The 25,934-nt window shown below is 47.9% G+C and overlaps 1 protein-coding gene across 1 annotated transcript in view; it reads left to right on the top strand.

Annotated features, from left to right (window-relative positions):
• The first annotated feature begins 1,086 nt into the window (after nt 1-1,086).
• The window catches only part of TNXB (tenascin XB), a 112,527-nt gene continuing 87,679 nt past the window's right edge, over nt 1,087-25,934 (top strand). Inside the window, 9 exon segments of the mRNA XM_030197294.1 lie at nt 1,087-1,210; nt 12,441-12,845; nt 15,040-15,818; nt 15,820-15,834; nt 15,836-16,267; nt 16,269-17,005; nt 17,007-17,191; nt 25,164-25,279; nt 25,578-25,731. Coding sequence (XP_030053154.1) covers nt 12,488-12,845; nt 15,040-15,818; nt 15,820-15,834; nt 15,836-16,267; nt 16,269-17,005; nt 17,007-17,191; nt 25,164-25,279; nt 25,578-25,731 — 2,776 coding nt within the window. The 5' untranslated portion in view covers nt 1,087-1,210; nt 12,441-12,487.

Here is a 25,934-nt window from a genome sequence, read left to right as displayed (position 1 = left end):
ACAGGGATCTTGACTTGTTTGATGGCTGCAGGGGGAGGATGGGTGGGCTCCAGATGGAATATCTCCTGTTCAGTGCTTGGGTGTTAGGCAGAGGAAAAGAAACTCTTTTGATCAATGAACCTAAGCAGTCGTACAGTCTGTGATTAATTCAGTACCCCATAACGCTCTGGAAGACCTTATCAAAGGGACAGCTTGAGTGAGGACAGGGGGCAACAGATAGACAAGGCAAGTTACCCAGTTTCATGCTGGAAGTTTTGGGACAGTCCTGGATTTCTAACCACCTCATCATGGTGCATTATGGGGCTTTCAGCACTGATTTCAATGGACGGGATCAGGTACTACAAATCTCACACAGCTTTGGGATATAAGTTCTAAACCAGGACTAGCCAAAAATCTGCAGCCTGGAATTGGGTAACTTGCATCTCTGCTGATAATGTATCATGCACAGGGCGTAATGCCTTGTTCTGGAATTTTATGCCTAGTTAATTCGATAAAGACCCCCTTGAATCCCACCACACCCCTAACCCCAGTAGAATTTACTGGATTCAGACCTCTTTATGGCTGTAATCCTTATCCTTCCCCTTATCCCAGTCCCCCAGCTAAGGTTTGGGGACAGACAAGTGAGTAGACAAGAAGGTTATAAAAAATAAGAAGGGAAAAGCGTTCTTCTGGAGGTGGGGCATTTGTCAGAAATAAAAGGGATTTTAAGGCCAAGGGAGAGAAAAGGGCAGATGTACTGAAAGGGGTCAGTTTGGGTGGTGGTGGGGGGGGGGGGATTCCTGGAAGTCCCAGCTTCAATTCTTTTGTGAGTCCTGGTCTGTCTGTGATTAGATCATAGGAGTCTCCTGATAAAACATGGTTAGGACATCAGTGGAAAAGGGGGGAGGGAAGAAATTGGAAAGTGGGCTTGTGAGTTCATGTGTGTCCTATATCAATCTGTATTTCCTAAGTGACATCATAAATGAATCCTGTGTCTCTCTTCCCACCCGTCCCTCATTATTTTCTCTGAAGAAGGAGGGAGCAGAGAGAGATTTTGTTTGTGTGTGTACGGGAGAGAAACACACACACACTGCAAGTGGCTCACGCTCCGTACAGCCAGATATTCAGAACTGGTTTCTCAATCAGAACTTGGACTGGCTTTGCAAAGGGAGGAAGCAGCACAGCCAGGGAGAGTGAGGGAAAGAGACAGACCGGCTGAGATTCCTCCCAGGTAAGGCCACTCTCTCATATCAGCTCTGCCACAGGTGAAGGTGGGGGACTGGGTGATAAAATGAATACCCTCTTTTGTGCTGTTTGCTATATTTGGGGGGGGGGGGGGGGATGTTCTCATCACTGCCTGAAGCTGGCATGCATGAAACTCTGCAGAAGGGAGAGCTTTTTCCCTAATGAGATAAAGAAACTTAGTTTAAGTTGATGTTGGCAAAAACATCTTTTCAGCTTTGGATTTTGAAATATAATTTGTATTAGCAAAATCTATCTTTGCTGTGTACTTCAGGCAAAGAGAAACTGAGTGACCCTAAGCATGGGTTGGGCTTCCTTTCTGCAGAGGACTATAATCTGGAGACCAGGAGGGGTGCAATGGGGTTCTTATTTGCAGCACACAAACCTCATTTATTTAAGGACATTATTTGTATACTGTCATCAATGTTCCTTCCCAGAAGGGCTTACAGTCTGTGTGCCTGAATGCAGAGAACCTAAGAGCCTTGTTGGAGGTCGCATACAGAGTGAGCTGGTGGCAGAGGTGGGATCGAAACCTGGATCTGTAAGTTTTTCATTTCTGTGCATGTGCCACAAGGCTGTTACGTGGTGAGGCTTGGAGGCAGAGAGAGATTGATGCTTAGATCTGCAGGTATTGTGATCCTCTGCCCTCAGGACTAGGCTGTCACAAAGAGACAGTAGGTAATAGCTATTTGGTACCTGGATATCTACAGGTGTCATGACTCTAAACTCTCAGCACTAGGATGTAATACAGTGAAAGTTGGTGTCAGCAGTGGGATCGGATCCTAGGTCTGCAGGTGTCAAAGCCATGATCATCATTTGCCAATAGATTTGCATAGAAGCAAGATTCTTCATTTTAACAGAACAAGCACGGGATCACCGAGAGATATATATATAGGACTGAACGACAAGATAAGTTCTAATGTTTATACACTTTTAATTGTGGATCCTAGATGCTAGAACTGAAGGTGCAATGATTGAATGGTGACAGCGTGTCCATTTTCGGCTATGCTTCACATCAAAAACTTTCAGTCTCTTTGAGTTGTTATGAGTTATGATATATTACAGACTTTATAAATATTATATTCCCCAGTTTAGATTAGTGATTGTATTACAATATTTAAGCCATTTTGAGTTGTTGTTTTTTTGGTGCGTGTGGTTTGTGCTTACAGTATGCTGGGTATATTATGTTTTGCACATCTACTGCACCTGCTCTTTCTATCTGCTTCGCGTAAAGATTCGCTAGCTGGAGTTGGAAACGGCTTATGCGTTGCAGAAAAATCCCTACAGAGACAGAATATTGAGCCTGAGTTCCTGCTGGTTCTGGGTACAGGATTATAGGGGACACACATCACAGGTACACATATAGAAACACAATAGTTTATTTAACATTTTCAATATCACCCTTACTGACGAGCTGAACGGTGGAATACAGAGAGGAACTACAAAAATATGAAAAGACAGAAGTATGTCCGCACGAAGGGATAGAGTCAATCCTAACAAAATTAAAACTTAGATATCTTACCAAAGATACACTCCTGAGAGAGAGAGAAAAACAATGTATTTATTTTATTTATTTATTTTTTTACATTTGTATCCCACATTTTCCCACCTATTTGCAGGCTCAATGTGGCTTACATTTGCCGTAATGACGGTTGCCGTTTCCGGGTAACATCATTACAAATCGTATTGCGTTAAGGTGCATACAAACATGGTAACAGACATATACTATAACATAAATGGAACATATCATACATCTTATGCATACATACATGGTAAGGAAGAGTACATTATGGTATTGCTTGAAGGTTTCTGAGTAACGACTTCGATTGTAATATCAGAGAGTTTGATCAGGCATGTGATAAGCGTTCGGTTTTGTAAAGATTGTGTATGGTGTTGTTTTTTAATATTTATGATGAATGCTTACGGTATGCCTTCTTGAAAAGATCTGTTTTCAGTAGTTTTCGGAAGACGGTTAGGTCTTGCGTTGTTTTTATAGCCTTTGGTAGTACGTTCAGATGTATGAGAAACCGAGAAAAACTGCACTGGCTCCCAATCAAAGAACGTATTGCTTTCAAAATCTGCACCCTGGTCCATAAAATTATCTACGGCGAAGCCCCGGGATACATGACAGACCTCATAGACCTACCAACAAGAAACACAATTAGATCAACACGAACATACCTAAAACTCCACTACCCAAGCTGCAAAGGACTCAAATACAAATCAACTTAGGGTTTAGGCACTTAGGTTGGGTCGATAGGGTATGCCTTTTTGGTTTTTAGTGATTTCCGGAAGTTTATGTGGTCGTTCATTGTTTTCGCGGCTTTCGGTAGTGTGTTCCACAGTTGTGTGCTTATGTAAGAGAAGCTGGATGCATAAGTTGATTTGTATTTGAGTTCTTTGCAGCTTGGGTAGTGGAGATTTAGGTATGTTCTTGTTGATCTAATTGTGTTTCTTGTTGGTAGGTCTATGAGGTCTGTCATGTATCCCGGGGCTTCGCCGTAGATAATTTTATGGACCAGGGTGCAGATTTTGAAAGCAATACGTTCTTTGATTGGTAACCAGTGTAGTTTTTCTCGGTTTCACTCAGTTACCCTAGGCTTGACAGAAAAGCCAGGTTTTAATGGCTATTGAGGAGATGCTACGGACGTGTAACGGGGAGATTTGTCCAAGTGGCAGGACCGAAAAAATTAAAAGTGCTGTGTCTTGTAGTTTCTAATCGCAATTGTTTGGGACCTGGAAGAACCCAGGAAAAATCATTTATGGAACAGAGCGAGCGAGATGATGTATGCGGGATCGTGAAAACAGACAAATAACCTGGGGAACCCATCTTAAACGCCTTGAACGTGGTAACCAGAACCTTCTAGATAATCTTTTGCTCTACAGGAAGCCGATGATTCCTCTTAAGCAAAGAGTAATGTGATCAAACTTCTCTGCATGGTATAATAAACCTAATTTATTTCTGGCACTTAATATGCCACAAATAATCCCTTAAGTGACTTTGTGGTTTACAGACACAAATACTTGTACAGGTATTTTCAGTCCTAAATGTTCCCACAATCTAAGTATTATTTGTACTACTACTACTACTTATCATTTCTATAGCGCTACTAGACGTACGAAGCACTGTACACTTGAACATGAAGAGACAGTCCCGGCTCGACAGAGCTTACAATCTAATTAGGACAGACAAACAGGACAAACAAGAGATAAGGGAATATTAAAGTGAGGATGATAAAATAAGGGTTCTGAACACGTGAATAAGGGTTAGGAGTTAAAAGCAGCATTAAAAAGGTGGGCTTTGAGCATAGATTTGAAGGCGGCCAGAGATGGAGCTTGACGTACTGGCTCAGGAAGTCTATTCCAGGCATAGGGTGCAGCAAGATAAAAGGAACGGAGTCTGGAGTTAGCAGTGGAGGAGAAGGGTGCAGATAAGAGAGATTTACCCAATGAACAGAGTTCCCGGGGAGGAATGTAGGGAGAGATGAGAGTGGAGAGGTACTGAGGAGCTGCAGAGTGAATGCACTTATAGGTCAATAAGAGGAGTTTGAACTGTATGTGGAAATGGATAGGAAGCCAGTGAAGTGACTTGAGGAGAGGGCTAATATGAGCATAACGACACTGGCGGAATATTAGTCGTGCAGCAGAATTTTGAACAGATTGAAGAGGAGCGAGATGGCTAAGTGGGAGACCTCTGAGAAGCAAGTTGCAATAGTCTAAGTGAGAGGTGATAAAAGTGTGGATGAGGGTTCTGGTAGTGTGCTTAGAAAGGAAAGGGCAAATTTGTACCTGGGGTAATGGAGGGTTAACGGCCCCTTTTACGAAGCTGCGGCAAAAGGGATCCTGTGCTGGTGTCGGCATGTGTTTTTGACGTGCGCCGAGGCCCCCTTTTACCGAGGTGGGTAAAAGGCAGATCTTTGATTTTTCAGGAGGTGGCCACGTGGCAAGTGAAACACTTGCCGCTTGGCCATTTCGGGGGGAGGGAGCACTTACCACAACCCATCGAGGTGACGATAAGGGCTCCGCGCACGCGGCACTGCCCAATTACCACTGGGTACACACCGGCGCTATGAAAATAAAAAATATTTTTGTAGCGCTGGAGCCCGGCGGTACTTCCCTGTTAGCGAACGGTTACGGCCGCTTTGAAAAAGGACCCCTTTGTGACTTGCCCAGGGTCACAAGGTGCAATTGCCGTTCTTCCTGTAGCACCCACAGGCTGTCCCCCATGACAATGACAGAATGTACTTTGTGAAAGTAATGGTACTCCCCTTCCTAACTGTGACAATCTCCCCTGTACCAGCAGTGGGGTCTCTGTGTGACAGTGGCAGCAACAGAGACTCCTCCAAGAAGATGACAACAGCAGGGCTTCCCTCGTGACGGAGAAAGGGTCTCCAAAGTGATAGTGACAAGGGTGTTCCTCCATGAGAGAAACAGAGTCTGTCTGAGGCACTGACAGCAGGGGCGTAGCTACAGGGGGACCACGGTCCCCGCAAATTTCATCTGGGCCCCTGGTTTGGCTGGCGGGGGCTGAAGCCTTCTTCAGTGCCGGTCTCCGGCGCAGCTGCGTTCACTGCCCTGCTTTCTTCGGAGTGTCAGCGTGCACAGGAGGAGCAAGAAGAAAGAAGAGCAGGGCAGCGAACGCGGCTGCGCCGGAGACCGGCGCTGAAGAAGGCTTCGGCTGGTGGGGGTTGGGGACCCCCTCAGCAAAGGTATTTGTTTGTGAGGTGGGGCGGGCGGGGGGCGGCACTCAAAATGTGCCCCCCAACCTCGGGCTCTGGCCCCCTCCCACCATAAGGTCTGGCTACGCCCCTGACTGACAGTGATGGGATCTCCCTATATGTCAGGATTTTAGTAATGACAATGAAAGGGTTTGGCGTGGAGGAGTAGACTAGTGGTTAGTGCAGTGGACTTTGATCCTGGGGAACTGAGTTCGATTCCCACTGCAGCTCCTTGTGACTGTGGGCAAGTCACTTAACCCTCCAGTGTCCGTGGTACAAAATAAGTACCTGAATATATGTAAACCGCTTTGAATGTAGTTGCAAAAACCTGAGAAAGGGATCTCCCCTGTGAGAGAGAGAGAGAGACACACACACACACATACACACGCACGCACCCCCCCCCCCCCCCCAAGATTTCACTTCTATTGCGCACTGTTCTTGGGCAGAGAAAGGCCACCCTGGAGCAGGGCTCGGAGTATGTGAAAGAGAAGCGAGAACTCAACATTCCTCCTTGGGGGGGGGGGGGGGGGCAAAATCTCTTCCAGCACCAGGAGGAGGGTGAGGTGTGAGTGCTGGCAGAGAGTTCTCCTGCACAGCTGCCTCTGCCTGTCTACTGCTTGTCTTCTGTAGAGTGCTAGCGGAGATACACTTAAGAGACATCACATTAACTAGAAATGAAGTCTCTGCTCCAATGAGCTTACAGTCTTCTCAGTCTGTCTCTCTGCATGTCTCTGCATTTGGCCACTGAGGCCACACCCAGCTGACTTTTTACCCCACACAGCATCAGGAAGCTTTGGGGGAGAGGGGGGAAGGAATAGAGGTTGGTTTTTGGGCCCCCCATCTACAATGCTGTTCCATTGCCGCTCTCTTTCTGCCTGCCTCTGTCTCTGCCAGTGTCCGTTTCTGTGTCTCTGTCTATGACAGGCTCCCCTCTATGTTGCTGTAGTCTTCAAACGTATGTCTTGCGGAGGGGGGGGGAGGGGCGGTGTTGATTTCCATATGTGACTCTTCTTTTTCTAGACCAAGACAAGATGTCCATCACATTTTGGACAACTGCTCCTCAGTTTTTAGGAGAAAGCCAGAGGGCATCAAACATTGGGGTGCTCAGTTATGGAAGCTGCTGGGGTCTGTTCAAAGCATTCAGCACAGGACGCTCCCGGGGGGGGGGGGGGGGGGGATAGTCTCTCACTATATGACTGGCTGGTTTCTTGGATTTCTGCCCTACTTTATCTGAGAAAGGAAAGACAATCTTCTGTCACGAGTGGCAGGGGGATAGAATTATAACCCACGTGGTCCCTCGGTTCTTCTTGCCACAGACCATTGTCAAATATAGGAAATATATCGGGCAGTGATTGGAGTTATGTGAGAATGACTTGTGTAATAGAAGCCAACCCCAGGCATTCCGTGGTCAGCCACTGCTAGCCACAGGTGCAAAATTTTTACACCATAGTCAGCCACTCCCAGCCACAGTCATTAAGCACAGTCACAGTTTTCTCACATCACGGTCAGTTATTTCCAGCCACATTCAATGACAGTAGTCACAGCATTGTCACACCGTGGTCAGCCACTCCCAGTCAGCACCTTGGTCATAGCAGTGTCACACTGTGGTCAGCTACTCCCAGCCACAGTCAGAGACCTTAGTCCAGTGTCACACTGTGGTCAGCCACTCCCAGCCACAGTCAGAGACCTCAGTCACAGCAGTGTCACACTTTGTCACTGCTGTGGTCAGCCACTCCCAGCCACAATCAGAGACCTCAGTCACAGCAGGGTCACACTGTGGTCAGCCACTCCCAGCCACAGTCAGAGACCTCAGTCACAGCAGTGTCACACTGTGTTGCTGCTGTGGTCAGCCGCTCCAAGCCACAGTCAGAGACCTCAGCCACAGCAGTATTACATTGTGGTCAGCCACTCCCAGCCACAGTCAGAGACCTCAGTCACAGCAGTGTCACACTGTGGTCAGCCACTCCCAGTCAAAAGTTCCTGCTTCTATGTAATTGGCCCCCTATGCTCTAGAGGTCTTCCCTTTCCATAGTTCTTTCACATTTGCACAAAGGGCATCAGTGGAACCTCTGTTCTGCCTTACAGTGACCTTTTCCTTTACCCAGCGTTTGAATATTGTATTATTTGGTACTGATTCGACAGTCTGTCCTGGCTGCGTTCCACTGATGAATCACAGAGAAAAGTCAAAAGCTGTGAAGCAAAGACCAGATGTTAAATAACTAATTTTGGAAAAAGTTGTTTTCGGCTAAACCATGCCAGGTGCATGAATGTCAGGAACCTCCAGGGAAAAGGTTTTCCAAATCTGGCCGTGCCCAGCGGTCAAAGGTTATGGGATACCGAGAACGCAGCCTTTCCAGACAGATGAGGGGGAGGGAGACTGGGTATAAGACTTTGGTTTGGGGAGGCCTTTAGAAATCACCAGAAGCACAATTTGCATGGCAGGACATCTGTAGCGAAAGCACGTAACCCTCTCCAAAGATACAAATTCAAATCCCACATCTGCCACGGACACTCCATTCGCACCCTTTCATGAATTGCTCCATTTTTCTCTTCCTTAATTCTGTTACCGGATGAGTTTGTACCTCAGTTCCAATCCCTGGCTCTGTCACTGACTCTCTGAGTGTGTCTTCAGTGGATAAAGTTATGCCCATATTTAAATAGCGCTCATACATTTTGACTCTGGCAGGGAAGGGGACCTATTTTATGTGCAGGAAGGAATTTCATTTCCAAATCTCTGTATTCACTTTTCTGCGTGGATTTTGCACCGCAGTGAAGCAGGTGAATAGTTTGTAGGCATTTTTAGCTGGAGTCACCGCCAGCCGGCAGGGAAGTGAACAAGGCTCAAAAGTTATGCATTCAGACTGGGAGTTTTACCACATGACTGAAAATGAGCTTTTATTATTAGGATTTATTTACTGCCTTTTTGAAGGAATTCACTCAAGGCTTGTAAGGTCCAGAGGTACAAAATATAACTATTGCTTCTGTTGTTCTATAGCTGGGGAGTAGCCTAGTGGTTAGTGCAGTGGACTTTGATCCTGGGGAACTGAGTTTGGTTCCCACTGCAGCTCCTTGTGACTCTGGGCAAGTCACTGAACCCTCCATTGCCCCAGGTACAAAATAAGTACCTGAATATATGTAAACTGCTTTGAATGTAGTTGCGAAAAAAAACTCAGAAAGGCAACATATCAAGTCCCATTTCCCCTTGACTCTGATCTTTATGAAATCACGTATCTCTCATTGTCTAGACTTTTCAGCCCCTGTACTTTCTGTATCTTGATGAAGTCTCCTCTGGTATTTTCAGCCCCTGCACTTTCTGTATTTTGCTGGAATCTGCTCTGGTATTTTCAGCCCCACGCTCTCTGCATTTTTCTGGAGTCTCCTCTGGTATTTTCAACCCCTGCGGTCTGTGCTTTTTTCTAGTCTCCTCTGGTATTTTCAGCCCCTGCACTTTCTGTATTTTGCTGGAATCTGCTGTGGTATTTTCAGCCCTTGTGCTTGTTGCATTTTGCTGGAGTTTCCTCTGGTATTTTCAACCCCTGCAGTCTGTGCTTTTTTTCTAGTCTCCTCTGGTATTTTCAGCCCCTGCACGCTGCATTCTGCCAGAGTTTCCTTTAGTATTTTAGTCCCCTCTGCATTTTGCTGGAGTGTCCCCCTGGTATTTTCAGCTCTGCGTTCTGCCAGCATCTATTCTGATGTTTTCAGCCCCCACACTCTGCATTTTGCTGGAGTCTCCTCTGGTATTTTCAGCCCCTGCACTCTCATTTTGCCGGAGTCTCCTCTGGTATTTTCAGCCCCTGCAAGCTCTGCATTTTTCTGGAGTCTCCTCTGGTATTTTCAACCCCTGCGGTCTGTGCTTTTTTCTAGTCTCCTCTGGTATTTTCAGCCCCTGCACTTTCTGTATTTTGCTGGAATCTGCTGTGGTATTTTCAGCCCTTGCGCTTGTTGCATTTTGCTGGAGTTTCCTCTGGTATTTTCAACCCCTGCAGTCTGTGCTTTTTTTCTAGTCTCCTCTGGTATTTTCAGCCCCTGCACGCTGCATTCTGCCAGAGTTTCCTTTAGTATTTTTAGTCCCCTCTGCATTTTGCTGGAGTGTCCCCCTGGTATTTTCAGCTCTGCGTTCTGCCAGCATCTATTCTGATGTTTTCAGCCCCCACACTCTGCATTTTGCTGGAGTCTCCTCTGGTATTTTCAGCCCCTGCACTCTCATTTTGCCGGAGTCTCCTCTGGTATTTTCAGCCCCTGCGGTCTGTGCTTTTTTCTATTCTCCTCTGGTATTTTCAGCCCCTGCACTTTCTGTATTTTGCTGGAATCTGCTCTGGTATTTTCAGCCCCTGCGCTCTCTGCATTTTTCTGGAGTCTCCTCTGGTATTTTCAGCCCCTGCAAGCTCTGCATTCTGCTAGCATCTTTTCTGATGTTTTTAGCCCCCACACTCTGCATTTTGCTGCAGTCTCTTCCAGTATTTTCAGCCCCTGTGTTCCCTGTATTTTCCTGGCATCTCCTCTGATCCTTTAAGCAGCTGGATAGAATCCCTGCTAATCTCCTGCACAGCATTGCTAATTTATGAAGATTATGGTCACAAAAACATAGTTTCCCATCTCATTCTCTGCATCCTCTGCCCCCACCTTTTGTCAATGGTGAGACAGAGCTGTTTCCCCTCCAATTCTCCTGTGGGAACTATGATCTGCAATCCATTTCCTATTTAAACTGCCAATCTCACTCTTCTCTGTCTAAATGGAAAGAATCGCTTTGTTGGGTCATTCTTCCATTACTAATGATACGTTTCCCATTTCAGGCTGAGGCTCAGCCACGGATAATCCACGGGTCCTCTAGAGATAGGGCAGACTCTCTGCGTTATTTCGATCTCCTCAGATTTTGTTCGCTAGTTATAGACATATGTTCTTTATCCGTTGGTTTATGGTACCTGCCAAGCCATTTTTTAATGTCGCTGCTGCCATATAAAATGTATTTATTTATTTGTAGCATTTGTATCCCACATTTTCCCACCGATTTGCAGGCTCAATGTGGTTTACATTTGCCATAATGGCGGTTGCCATTTCCGGGTAACAGAATTACAAAAGGCATTGCATTAAGGTGCAGACATACATGGTAAAGAAGAATACGTTATGGTATTGCATATTGGTTCCTGAGTGAAAGGTTGGATTGTAACATACATTAGGTCATCGACTAAAGAGAGACCATAATTGACATAAGGATTAAAGTGGTAGTGCTTGATCATTATTTACAAAGAGGTTATTCTTTCAAGTGATAAAGAGTTCGGTTTTTCTAGTTCATGTGCAGTCTTATTATTTAGTATTGAGGATGGATGTTATTGCTCAAAGCCCACCTCTTCAATGTCGCCTTCGGCACCTAACCACTTCACCTCTACTCAGGAAATCTAGACTGCCCCAACTTGACATTTCGTTCTTTTAGATTGTAAGCTCCTTTGAGCAGGGACCGTCCTTCTTTGTTAACTTGTACAGCACTGCGTAACCCTAGTAGCGCTCTACAAATGTTAAGTAGTAGTAGTATTGGTATGCCTTCTTGAACAGTTTTCAGTAGCCTTCGAAAGATAGTTAGGTCTTGCGTTGTTTTTATGGCCTTCGGTAGTGCGTTCCATAGTTGCGTGCAAATGTAGGAGAAACTGGTTGCGTATATGGATTTATATTTTAGCCCTTTACAGTTGGGGTAGTGGAGATTGAGGAATGAGCGTGCTGATCTTTTTGCGTTCCTAGTAGGCAAGTCTATAAGGTCTGACATATAGGCCGGGGCTTCCCCGTGAACGATTTTGTGTGTGACTAGTCTGATGTGCTGAGCACAGAATAGTAATACCTACGCGTGCAATATTCATTGTGGGTATCCTGAAAACCTGGCTGGCTGGGTGTGTCCCAATGTCTGGGTTGAGAATCCCTGTTCTGTGACAGTCTTATGCTGTGAGTACAAAGTTGTGACATTTGCTGAGCCAAGTTCCAATCCCACTCCTGACACCATCTCACTCTATGACAGTTTAACGCTGCGAGCACAAAGCTGTGATACCTGCCAATCCAAGCTACAATCCCACTTCTGCCACCAACTAATTTTTTGATTTGTTCTTGTATGCAATGATTTGCATTTTATTGTTTGTTTTAAACTCTTCTAAGGATTTTGTATGTTACTTTGTTCTCTGCTTATATATAAGTGGAATATAAGTTAATAAAACTTAAACTTTAAGGGGGTCTTTTTCTAAAGGTTAGCTCGAGTTATCTGCAGCAGTTCCCATTGTATTCCTATGGGCCCTGCTGCAGATAACTCGAGTTAATACATGGTAAACGTTTAGGGGGTCTTTTACTAAAGACCCCCTAAACTTTTACCATGTGACAGCCTACTGCTGTGTGCCCAGAATATGCTACCTGCAGATCCAAGTTCTAATCCCACCTCTGCATCAGTATAGTATCCTAGTGCTGTATATAGTAGTGATTATCACTGTTTCTTGCTGCTAAATGCTTTTTTTTTTTGTATTGCAGGCCTGTTCTGCCACATTACCTGACAGTATAAGGAAACTGAACTGCTAATGATGCTGACACATGCTCTCATAATATGCCTTACCCCCCTGCTGCTTGGGGCAGCCAGTCCCACCATCTTTACCAAACAATTCCGAATGAAGCGGGCATCTGGCAGCAATGACACTGATCTGATAGCACAAGGGGCATCTGGTGAGCGACTGTTTGAGCACACGCTGGAGGGAGAGAAGCAGATGGTTTTCACACACCGGATCAACCTCCCATCACAGAGCTGCGAATGTCCCGACAGAAATCTGGTTACAACGCTGCTGAGCCGGCTGGAGGCCCTGGAGGCTCAGGTGATGGCTCTCAAACAGAAGTGCCCGGGCGGGGCTTGTTGTGCCGGAGGAGGGGCTCGACCAGGGACAGGTGAGTGCACAGCATGACGTCAGAATAGGAAAGGATGAGTCCCACAATACTCTCAGAAGGTCTGACACTGGTGCGAGCATACTATGACCATGATCGTTGACCATTTCATTTATAGACAGTGCCACCTGAATATCGGGGCATTTCTCGCGCTCAGCTGCAGGTTTGAACTAGGCACTTCTATTCAAGCTCCTATTATGATGTGAATCCACAATTTATGCTATATAGAAAAAGGACTCCTGAGGAAGGCTTATTTGCCGAAACACAGCCTGTGTAGGGTCCATCCATATAGCATATGTTTTATAAGACTGAGCCTGTTGGGTCATTGTATGTACTGTTGTATATGAAGCATAGCAAAGATGACAAAAAACATGCTAAGAAGTTCTATATTCAGACAAGGCATGACTCGACACGGGCCGTGTTTCGGCCAACTTGGCCTTCATCAAGAGTCTATTGCTTCTGACGAAAAGGTACATGCTTTGTTTAGATTGCGATTGTTGCAAAACCTTGTCAGAATTCATGCTGGCGCTCTTCACTGCAGGGCCACCGAGATGGGGGGTTGGGCAGGCAAGATTCCCTGGGCTTGGCCTCCAGTGCCAGAAGGTTCTGCTTCTTTGGTCTGTCTCTCTCCTGCTCCTGTGTGTCGAGACCCGGGTGATTGCATTAATGCTGGGCTGGAGCAGGTTGCTTACTGGAATCGCTGCTGGTGACAGCTTGGAGGTAGACAGGGGAGGGAGAAAGGAGTAGATGCAGGGCAGGGGAGAGAAGAGCAGATGCTGGGTGAGGGGGGGAGAGAGAGGAGTAGATGCCGGGTGGGGGTGGGGGGGAAAGAGCAGATGCTGGGCAGGGGAGAGGAGCAGATGCCAGGTGGGACGGAGGGAGAGAGGAGCAGATGCCGGATTGGGAGGGGGGAAAGAGGAGCCGATGCCGGGTGTGGGGGGGGGAAGGGAAAGGAGCAGATGCTGGGCGGGGGATGGGAGAGAGGAGCAGATGCCAGATTGGGGTGGGGGCGAGAGAGGAGCAGATGCTGGGTGGGGGGGAGAGAAGAGAGAGGAACAATTGCCAGGCAGGTATGAGGGGGGCAGAGAGAGGGACAAATGCCGGGCATGGGGTGAGAGAGAGGAGCAGATGCCGGGTGGGGGAGGGGGGAGGGAGAGAAGAGCAGATGCTGGGCGGGGGATGGGAGAGAGGAGCAGATGCCAGATTGGGGTGAGGGAAAGAGAGGAGCAAATGCTGGGTGGGGGGGGGGGGGAAGAGAGAGGAACAGTTGCCGGGCAGGTATTGGGGGGGAGAGAGAGGGACAAATGCCAGGCGGAGGGGGGAGAAGGAAGATGATAGCAGGGGCAAAGGGAAAGTTTAATAGGAGTATGTATGTACAGGGGTAGGGGTGGGAAGGGCCCACCCGGGTTAACTTGGGGCCCACCCAAAATGGCAGATCTGGCTACGCTCCTACCATAAATTTACATGTACAGTTATAGGATATCGCTAGCTCAGGCAATGGGTGATAAGGATGGGGAGCCTGTAAAGGTCTCCCAAAGTTAGGTGCTCAATTTCACATGTGGGTCAAAGATCCACGCGCAAAGTTATTTGGTTAATTGGCAATAACAATCAGTAATTGGCATTAACAAGCACTTAATTGGCAGTTAGGAGTTAGATGCATCTGCTCTAAGGTCTATAACATACACATCGAAGGGGGCGTGGCCATGGGAGGGGCATGGATGGGTCAGGGGTGTTCCCAGAGTTATAAAATACCTGCATTTCTGTGCCTAACTGCCTTTAGTTGGGCACCAGGCATTTGCAACGGCCTTTCGCAGGCCTAAATTATCACAGCCAAAGTTACACATGAAATACGCACTGTGCAAGTATTCTATAAAGCCTTCATAAGATCATCCCGGTGCTTAGCATTGGGGGACCTATACAGGGTTCCCCAGAAAATGACTTAACCAAGGTGACAAGGAGGGGTCAGTGGTAGGATTTGAACCCTGGCCTCCCTGGTTCTTGGCCCATTGCTCTAACGATTAGGTCAGTCTCTCTTCCTGATTGCCCTTAACCCTCAAAACTAGATGTCTCTCCCTGCAGTGGGAACAGAAGCAGGACTAAATCAAACTGGTTTGTGATCAGGGATAAGGTAACAATTCTTCCCCTGGTAGGGAGTCCCTGATATTAATTGTCATTTTTGGTTTCTCTTTCACCACAGGACAGACGGATGTCCAGGCACTATGTGGTCATCACGGAAAATTTGATCCAGCGGCATGCAAGTGTCAGTGTGATGTCGGCTGGAAGGGTTCCACCTGCTCGGAGCTTTCCTGCCCTTCCGATTGCCATGGCCGGGGCACTTGCGTGGACGGTTTTTGCGTGTGCCAAGAAGGCTTCATGGGAGAGAGCTGTGAGGAGACTTCCTGCCCAGATGATTGTAACGACCAGGGTCGCTGTGTGCAGGGCCGTTGTGTCTGCTTCCGTGGCTACACAGGCCCCAGCTGTGGAGCCCCCTCTTGCCCTGGGGATTGCGGCTACCACGGGCGTTGTGTCCAGGATGTGTGTGTCTGTGATGAAGGCTTCGGTGGACCGGACTGCGGTAGTAAAGCCTGCCCTGAGAACTGTCGGAACCAAGGCCAGTGTTTTGGCGGGGAGTGTATCTGTGATCCTGGCTTCACCGGGCCGGACTGTGGCACAAAATCCTGCCCTGAGAACTGCAGAAACCGTGGCCGGTGTGTGAATGGGAAGTGTGTGTGTGATACTGGTTTCACCGGGCCGGACTGCGGCGCAAAATCCTGCCCTGAGAACTGCAGAAATCGCGGTCGGTGTGTTAATGGGAAGTGCATGTGCATTCCCGGCTACACCGGGCCAGACTGCGGAGCAAGAGCCTGCCCTGAGAACTGCAGGAACCGCGGACAGTGCGTCAACGGGAAGTGTATCTGTAATCCAGGGTACACCGGGATCAGCTGTGGCAATCGCATGTGTCCTGATAATTGTCCTGAACCGTGGACAGTGTGGCCAACGGGCGATGCATCTGTGATACTGGCTTCGCCGGGCCAAACTGTGCCACCAGAACCTGCCCAGATGACTGTACGGGCCGGGGACAGTGTGTGGATGGACAGTGCATCTGTGATTCTGGCTTCACTGGGCCAAACTGTGCCACCAGAACCTGCCCGGATAACTGTATGGGCCGGGGACAGTGTGTAGATGGACAGTGCGTCTGTGATACCGGCTTCACCGGGCCAAATTGTGGTATCAAAACCTGTCCGGATAACTGTATGGACCAAGGACAGTGTTCCAATGGGCGTTGCATCTGTGATACTGGCTTCACCGGGCCAAAGTGTGCCACGAGAACCTGCCCAGATGACTGTATGGGTCAGGGACAGTGTGCCAACGGCGATGCATCTGTGATAACCGGCTTCACCGGGCCAAACTGTGGCCACCAGAACCTGCCCAGATGACTGTATGAACCGGGGACAGTGTGCCAACGGGCAATGCATCTGTGATACCGGCTTCACCGGGCCAAACTGTGCCACCAGAACCTGCCCAGATGACTGTATGAACCGGGGACAGTGTGCCAACGGGCGATGCATCTGTGATACCGGCTTCACCGGGCCAAACTGTGCCACCAGAACCTGCCCAGATGACTGTATGGGCCGGGGAAAGTGTGCTGACGGGCTTTGCATCTGTGATTCTGGCTTCACTGGGCCAAACTGTGCCACCAGAACCTGCCCGGATAACTGTATGGGCCGGGGACAGTGTGTAGATGGACAGTGCGTCTGTGATACCGGCTTCACCGGGCCAAATTGTGGTTTCAAAACCTGTCCGGATAACTGTATGGACCAAGGACAGTGTTCCAACGGGCGTTGCATCTGTGATACTGGCTTCACCGGGCCAAACTGTGCCACGAGAACCTGCCCAGATAACTGTATGGGCCGGGGAAAGTGTGCTGACGGGCATTGCATCTGTGATACTGGCTTCACCGGGCCTAACTGTGCCACCAGATCCTGCCCGGATAACTGTATGAACCGGGGACAGTGTGTGGATGGACAGTGCGTCTGTAAGCCTGGTTACACTGGACACAACTGTGGTTCAAGGACCTGCCCCAACAACTGCAGCAACCAAGGCCGGTGCGAGAATGGCAAGTGTCTGTGTGACGAGGGCTACTATGGCCTATCTGTGGAACAAAGCCTGCCCCAACAATTGCACCAACCGGGGCCGCTGCCTGAAGGGTGTCTGCCTGTGCCGTCGTGGCTACGCGGGGCCAGACTGCAGCGAGACCTCCTGCCCTAATGAATGCAGCCAGCAGGGCACATGGTCAGGATGGAAATGTGTATGTGCCCAAGGCTACAGCGGGGAAGACTGTTCAGAGGGTAAGGCCCAGGCACCTGTGCATGCGAATTTCTCTCATGAATATTCATTGTGAATGTCCTGAAAACCTGACCATCTGGGGGGCCTCCAAGACCAGGTTTGGGAACCACTGGCCTACTGGGAAGTATGCACCGTGATTTGATGGTGCAAACCTTGCCAGTGGGCGTGTTTATGGGCAGAACACAGATGCAGAAGGGTAAATTATAGAATACCTATTATTTATATCAGGGGTGCTCAATGTCAGTCCTCGAGGGCTGCAATCCAGTCGGGTTTTCAGGATTTCCCTTGTGAATGTGCATGAGATCTGTTTGCATGCACTGCCTCCATTGTATACAAATACATCTCCTGCATATTCATTGGGGAAATCCTGGAAACCCAACTCCGTTGCAGCCCTTGAGGGGCAACATTGAACACCCCTGACCAGGGGTGTAGCTATGGGGGGCCACGGGGGGGGCTGGGCCCCCACAAATTTCGTCCGGGGCCCCTGGTTTGTCAGCGCCGGTCTCCGGCGCAGCCGCGTTCGCTGCCCTGCTCTTCTTTCTTCTTGCTCCTTCTGTGCACGCTGATGCTCCTTTACGTGAAACTGAGAAGGAGCGTCAGCGTGCGCAGGACAGGAGGAGCAAGAGGAAAGAAGGGCAGGGCAGTGAGACCGGCGCTGAAGAAAGCTTCAGCTGGAGGGGGTTGGGGACCCCCGCCAGCAAAGGTATTTGTCTGTGAGGGGAAGCGGCAAGGAGGCGAGGTGGTGGGGGGGGGGGGGGGGGGGGGCGTGGCAGCACTCAAAATGTGTCCCCTCCCACCATGGCTATGATCCTGCCCCTGATGCCAACATCTAGGCTAGTATACAGTAATAATGCATTGGAAATATATTTCCTTTCTGTGGTACATCCAAAGCAGCTTTGCTTATTACACACAGGTGCTTTCTCTGTCCCTACTGGGCTCACAATCTTGAGCTTTGCACCTGGGGCAATGGAGGGTTAAGTGACTTGCCCAGGGTCGCAAGGAGCTGCAGTGGGAATTGAAAACACGACGGATCAGCACGAACATCCTAATCTCCACTACCCAGCTGCAAAAGACTCAAATAACAATCAACTTATGCATCCACTTTCCTGTTTAAGAGCGCGCAACTATGGAACGCACTGCCTAAAGTTGTAAAAAACAACATATGACCACCTCAATTTCCGAAATCACTAAAAACAAACCTTTTCAAAAAGGCAAACCCCACTGACCCAACATAAAAGCCTGAATACCTGCAACACAACGAAACCAAAGTTCGTAATGGACATAACTTAACTCTTCCCCTCTCCCCTAATGTGTCTGTCACACATGGACCTTATTCTACCACAATATCACCTTGTATTTGTTCATACCGGAATTGTTGAACACCGATACGGCACTATATACTACTACTACTACTACTTAACATTTCTAGAGGGCTACTAGGGTTACGCAGCGCTGTACAAAATAAACAAAAAGGATGGTCCCTGCTCAAAGGAGCTTACAATCTAAGAACGAAATGTCAAGTTGGGGCAGTCTAGATTTCTTGGGTAGAGGTGTAGAGGTTAGGTGCCGAAGGCGACCTTGAAGAGGTGGGCTTTAAGCACAGATTTGAAGATGGGCAGGGAGGGGGCCTGGCGTATGGGCTCGGGGAGTTTGTTCCATGCAGAAAGGCGAGGCAGAAAGGGCGGAGCCTGGAGTTGGCGGGTGGAGAAGGGTACTGAAAGGAGGGATTTGTCTTGAGAGCGGAGGTTAAGGGTAGGAACGTAAGGGGAGATGAGGGTTGAGAGGTAAGGAGGGGCTGCAGATCGAGTACATTTGTAGGTTAGTACAGAAGCTTGAATTGAATGTGGTGACTGATCGGAGCCATGAAGTGACTTGAGGAGAGGGGGTGATATGAGTGTATCGGTTCGGCGGAAGATTAAGACGTGCAGCAGAGTTCTGAACGGACTGAGGGGGGGATAGGTAGGCTAAGTGGGAGAACCAGTGAGGAGTAGGTTGCAGTAGTCAAGGCGAGAGGTAACAAGAGAGGTGGAGTGAGAGTTCAGGTGGTGTGCTCAGAGAGGAAAGGCGGATTTTGCTAATGTTATAGAGGAAGAAGCGATAGGTCTTGGCTATCTGCTGGATATGCGCAGAGAAGGAGAGGGAGGAGTCGAAGAGGACACCGAGGTTGCGGGCAGAAGAACGGGGACGATGAGGGTGTTTATCAACCGAAATAGAGAGTGGAGTAGAGGAGAAGTGGGTTTGGGTGGAAGACAAGAAGTTCGTCTTTGGCCATGTACAGTTTCAGGTGGCGGTTGGGACATCCGAGCAGCATGTCGGATAAGCAGGCCGATACTTTGGCCTGGTTTCCGCAGTGATGTCAGGTGTGGAGAGATAAAGCTGGGTGTCGTCAGCATAGAGATGATACTGGAAGCCATGAGACGAGATCAGGGAGCCCAGGGAAGAGGTGTAGATAGAGAAAAGAAGGGGTCCAAGGACAGAACCCTGAGGGACTCCAACAGAGGGAGCGGGATAGGGGTGGAGGAAGAACCATGAGAGTGTACTCTGAAGGTACGATGGGAGAGATAAGAGGAGAACCAGGAGAGGACCGAGCCCTGGAACCCAAAAGAGGACAGTGTGTCAAGAAGTAAGTTGTGATTGACTGTGTCAAAAGCGGCGGATAGGGTCGGAGAATGAGGATGGAGTAATGACCTTTGGATTTAGCAAGGAACAGGTCATTACAGACTTTGGATAGTGGCCGTTTTGTCTGTCGAGTGAAGTGGGCGAAAAGCCGATTGAAGCGGATCGCGGATGGTATGAGAGGCGAGAAAATCATGCACGCTGTGAACTGCGCGTTCAAGTATTTTGGAGAAGAAGGGTAGAGGGAGATGGGGCGGTAGTTGAGGGGACAGGTAGGGTCAAGTGAAGGGTTTTTTGAGGAGAGGTGTGACAAAACATGCTTGAAGGTGTCAGGGACAGTTGCAGTGGAGAGAGAGAGGTTAGATATTGACAGATGGGGGGGGGGGGTGATAGTAGGAGAGATGGTGATAGAGTAAGTTGGTGGGGATGGGGGTCTGAGGAACAGGCGGTGCATTTTGAGGAGGAGAGAAGATGGCGGTTTCCTCTTCGGTGGATATCAGGAAAAAGAGAGAAGTAGGCCTGGGTTGATTGTTCAGGGGAGTGGGTGATAGGATGAAGAGGAGGAGAAGGTTTAGTTGGTGAATTCGAGGTTGATCTTCTGGACCTTGTCGCTGAAGTAGACGCCAGTGATTGAGGGAGAGAGTGAGGGGGGTGGGGGGGGGTGGGAGCGGAAGGCACTTTGAGGAGGGAGTTGAGGGTGGCGAAGAGACGACGAGGGTTAGAGCTGAGGGAATTAGTCAAATAGTAATCCTGTTTGGCGAGGAATAGGGAGGACTGGAAGGAGGATAGCATGAATTTGTAGTGAATGAAGTCAGCATGGGTGTGAGATTTCCTCTATAGGCGTTCAGCCAATCGGGAGCAGGAGCGAAGGTAACGGGTGCAGGGGTTAAGCCAGGGCTGGGGATTAGTGCGCCTTGTGGGATGGGAAGCAGACGGTGCAAGGGTATCTAGGTGAAGGAGAGAGTAGCATATATAAGCCACATTGAGCCTGTAAATAGGTGGGAAATGTGGGATACAAATTTAACAAATAACAAATAATAACACTATTACACGGTATCAGCCATGCTTGCTAACTATTCTATAGAGTAATATAGACACCTACTTTTCTATATAGAATCAGGCTTAAAATAAGTACCATAACCAGCAGCTGTTATAGTAATACCCTCTACATGCCCATCTTTGCATTTTTACAGGATGGTGTTTGGGTGATCATGATTGTTGAGTTTAATTATTACTATAAAATAAAGTAGTAGCTCTCAGGGGCAAGTACCAGCATTTGGGTTAAATTGAGTTTAATTATTAAAATCTCACAGAGGGGAATTAGGGACTTGAAAGTTAATTGAGTGGGGTGGGTGGGAGTAGGGCTGAAGGGTTACGTAGGGTGTTCAATGGCTTTGTACTGGCCCTGGAGATACCTGGAGAGGGTGAGAGTGAGATTGAATAGTGTCACCCTCCAGGGATACTCACCCCCTCTCATCCCACAGCTCTCTCTCATGTCCCTTAGGTGTACCTGATCCTTCTAACCTTCTAATGGATCCCTCTTTCTCTTTCCTTCCAGAAAAACCTGCATCCTCCTATCTCCCTCCAAAACCTCCTGATCACTCACAAATTCCCCTCCCTCTCACCTTCCAGAATGTACACTCCATCTTACCTCCCAAGCTCACAGCCCATCCTAGATAACCAGTGGTGTTAATGTGCAGGAGGTGAGCCTTTTTCAAATGAAGGAAAACTCTGGAATGAGAGGGCATAGGATGAAGTTAAGAGGAAATAGGCTTAGGAGGAATCTAAGAAAATACTCTTTCACAGAAAGGGTGGTGGATGCGTGGAACGGCCTCCCGGTGGAGGTCGTGGACTGTGTCCGAATTTAAGAAAGTGTGGGACAGGCACATGGGATCCCTTAGGAAAAGGAAGAGTTAGTGGTTACTGAGGATGGGCCGACTGGATGGGCCTTTGACCCTTATCTGCCGTCATGTTTTTATGCACAGACAACCTCTTCCCCAGAGCACTATCGAGGGCTGTGTGAGCAGTGTGGTCATACAGAGCATGAGAGAAGTGGGGGTGCCAAATATGCTCCCTGTCCATTGTCTCCTCTAGTTGGCCACAGCGCAATGGGTGGGGAAGGGGCACTAGAGGAGTAACTCTTGCTTTCCTTACTAGTGGGTAGTGATCCAACACGTCAAGCTCCATCTCTGGCCATCTTCAAATCTAGGATAAAAGCCCACCTTTTTGATGCTGCTTTTAAATCCTAACCCTTACTTTCTTATTCAGTACCCATATTTTATCATTCCCACCTTAATAATTCCCTTATCCCTTATTTGTCCTGTTTGTCTGTCCTAATTATTGCAAGCTCTGTCGACCACAGATTGTCTTTTACATGTTCAGTGTACAGCGCTGCGTACGTCTAGTAGTGCTATAGAAATGATAAGTAATAGTAGTAGTAGTCTTTGGGATTCCGGAATCTTGCTACTCTTTGGGATTCTGCACAGAATGTTGCTACTCTTTGGGATTCTGCATGGAATCTTGTTACCCTTTGTCCTTATCCCTTATTTGTCCTGTTTGTCTGTCCTAATTAGGTTGTAAGCTCTGCCAAGCCAGGACTGTCTCTTCATGTAAGTGTACAGCACTGCAAACGTCTAGTAGCGCTATAGAAATGATAAGTAGTAAGTAGCCTAGTGGTGAGTTCAGTGGCCTGAAATGCGGGGGAACTGGGTTCAATTCCCACCGCAGCTTCTTGTGACTCTGGGCAAGTCGCTTAACCCTCCATTACCCCAGGTACAGAATAAAGTATCTGTATATAATATGTAAACTGCTTTGATTCTAGCTACAGAAAGGCAGTATATCAAATCCCCCTCCCCACACTAGTACCTCCATCTTTCTCAACCACCACACCTCCCCCTTCCTCACCAGACTAACCAGTCTCAGAATGTCCCCTCCATTTTACACTATCCCGCTGTGATCTGTTTTTGTCAGTCTCTCCTTGTCTCTCTCTCATCTGCTCTATACAGCCCAGATCCCCAGCACTCTCGGCATTCATGCACAATCCATTACTGAGTCCAAGCCAGGAGTGAGGCTCAGGAATGCTCTTGGCAACAGTCTCTGTTCTTCCACCTTGGATTTCCGCAGGCCCCCCTGGCATCGCTTGAGAGATCCCCTCACCTGGCAGCAGCTCAGGGTAACTCTGAGAGCTCACCAGGCAGGGGTCCAGCTCCTGTCTCACCCACGAATGCTCCCTTCCCTCACCAACAACTTCCAAAAACACTTCATCACTGTTCCTGCTTCAGGCGCCAGGTCAAGCGCTGAGCTGCCTGTGAGGACAAACACTGCACAGAAATGAAATAGATTCTTATACAGTGCATAAAGCGATACAGTGTAACTCATTTAATGTAACTTGTGTACAAGGGGACAGAGAAGGCAAGAGGAGTATTACCCTTAATATTAAGTGAGACAGTGTAACTTGTGTTTGGGGGTCAGTGAGAGGAGTGAGCATTTTATCCTTAATATAAAGTGATAAGTGTAACATGTATGGGGGACAGTGAGGGAAGCGAGTGGTAAAGGCAGCTAGCTCAGCGGGGTTTAAAAAGATCTGGACGGCTTCCTAAAGGAAAAGTCCATAGAGCATTATTAAATTGACTTGGGGAAAATCCACTATTTCTGGGATAAGCGGCATAAAATGTTTTGTACTTTTTTGGGGATCTTGCCAGGTACTTGTGACCTGGATTGGCCACTGTTGGAAACAGGATACTGGGCTTGATGGACCTTCGGTCTGTCCCAGTGTGACAATGCTTATGTACTTGGGATTCTACATGGAATGTTGCTACACTTTGAAATTCTGCATGGAATCTTGTTATTCTTTAGAATTTTAGAATCTTGCTACTCTTTGGGGTTCTACATGGAATGTTGCTACTCTTTGGGGTTCTGGAATGTTGCTACTATTTGGGTTTCTGCCAGGTACTTGTGACCTAGATTGGCCACTGTTGGAAACAGGATGCTGGGCTTGATGGACCTTTGGTCTGTCCCAGTGTGACAATACTTATGTACATCCTTAATATTATAATATAATCTAAAGTGATAAGTGTGACTCGTGTATAAGGGACGGTGAGGGGAGCGGGTATTATATCCTTAATATAAAGTAATCCATATAAATGGGATAAAGCAAAATTCAAGCCTAAAAATGAATATAAATACAAAAATGAGTAAAGGCTAAATTCAAAAGAACAGCAATACAATCTTTTATTCAATTATACAAAAATATAAATACAGCTGAAAGTCTTTTGAGCACAGCATAATCCTGAAAACTGAATAGACAAGTAAAATCCCTACTTATTCTAAACTCAATAAATCATACTTAGAACAGCAAACCACCCAATTGACAATAACTCATCACAGTTGCCCCTGAGGCAATGTTAGTCCACTTGAGGCGGGGTCCTCAGGCGGCATTCTTCTGAGGCAACATCGCCTCTCACCCTTACTTCCCAAACCCCTTTCCACCAATTTACCTTCTCTCTCTCATTTTTCAAAAGGCGGTGGCAGCGATTCCCAGAGGCTGTCCTGCCGCCGGTCCCTTCTGTCTACTGTGGCTCGCCGCCGAGGAAACAGGAAGTTAAGTCAGAGAGGCGGGCCGCAGTAAAGAGAAGGGCCGGGACCGGCGGCAGAGAAACCTCTGGAAATTGCTGCCGCCTTTGGAAAAACAAGAAAGAAAAGGTAAATTTGTAGAAGGAGGGAGATGGCAGACCGTGGCGGGGGGTGGTGGCGGCAGATCATTCCTCGCCTCAGGCGGCAGATTGTCTTGGGTCGCCCCTGCCCTGAGGAATTCATTAAGTAGTCCATATCTGATAAACTCCACCGTAGTTAGTCAGAACAAAGTTCCAGATAGAAAAGGACACAATTCCTTCACTCAAAGGTAGATTCAGTAAGTGAGGAAATCAAGGGAGTGCCACAGCAGATGCTCACAATCCATACTCTAGCAATGATATAGCACCAGGAAAATGCCATAATCCCAAAGAACCAAGGGCTAGTCGTCACCTCACTCTACACAGTCCCCACCCTACACAGTCGGTGTTTCGTTTGCCGTCACCAGGAGTGAAAGTATGGCAGTGCTAGAGCAGATAATCCTACACTCCTGTGACCTAATGAGGGGAGCAGGTATTTTATCCTTAATATAAAGTGATACAGTATAACTCGTGTACAGGACAGTGAGGGGAGTTGTCTGGAATTAATATAAAATGATACAGTGAAATCCCTGTATGGGGACAGTGAAGGCAGCAGGCGTTGTAACCTCGGTATGAAGTGATTTGACATATCTCGTGTATGGGGGGACAGTAAGGGATGTGGATGTTTTATGCTGTCTGTCTGTCATAGGGATCCCAGTTGTTGATGGGCTGGTGGTGAAGAGCAGAGACGAGACGTCGGTCACAGTGGGGTGGAGTCGCCCCCGTGCTCCTGTGGACGGCTACGAGATTTCCTTCACGCCAACGGTAAAATGTACTTCTTTTCAGGGTGGCAGGGGAAAGGGAAGTAAAGGGTTTCCTGGGTTTTTAGTTATATCCCAGGGTTATCACTCAATTAACTGAAATGACTTTTGAGTCAGAGGGGGTGAGGGATGGCTGAGTAATATCTATATGGTCAGGGGGTCGTGGAATACATGTGACCTTTTTTTTCCCATGCCAATATTTGATGGTTAATAAAAAAGAAGGAACTATGTTCTGAACTACACACGGTTGTGATGTCACAGTGCATGTATGGCAGGTTTATAAGTTGGGTTTGTTGTTGCAGAAGGAAGATAATGGGATCCCGCCTGCCCAGTTGAGCAGCACTGCCACCAACTTCCATCAGACAGGACTAGCACCCGGGCAGGAATATACAGTGGCTATCAGAGTCCAGAAGGGCCAGACGCTGGGGCCCGAGACCACAAAAACCTTCACAACACGTAAGGGGCCAACTCAAGGCTTTATCATTCACTCTCTCTCTCTCTCTCTATCTTCTGCCTTTTTCTTTATATCTTAGAACTTGGTATGAGCTAAAAATAAAAATGGCCGACAACCATTGCAGCATTATAATTGGTTGAGTGGCACTATGTGATCGTACTTGCTCAGCACTTTATCTTATGGTCACAGCCAGTGTGATGCCTGA

Source organism: Microcaecilia unicolor, chromosome 3 (assembly GCF_901765095.1).
Source record: "Microcaecilia unicolor chromosome 3, aMicUni1.1, whole genome shotgun sequence".
NCBI lineage: Eukaryota > Metazoa > Chordata > Amphibia > Gymnophiona > Siphonopidae > Microcaecilia > Microcaecilia unicolor.
This window is presented reverse-complemented; position numbering and strand designations above follow the sequence as displayed.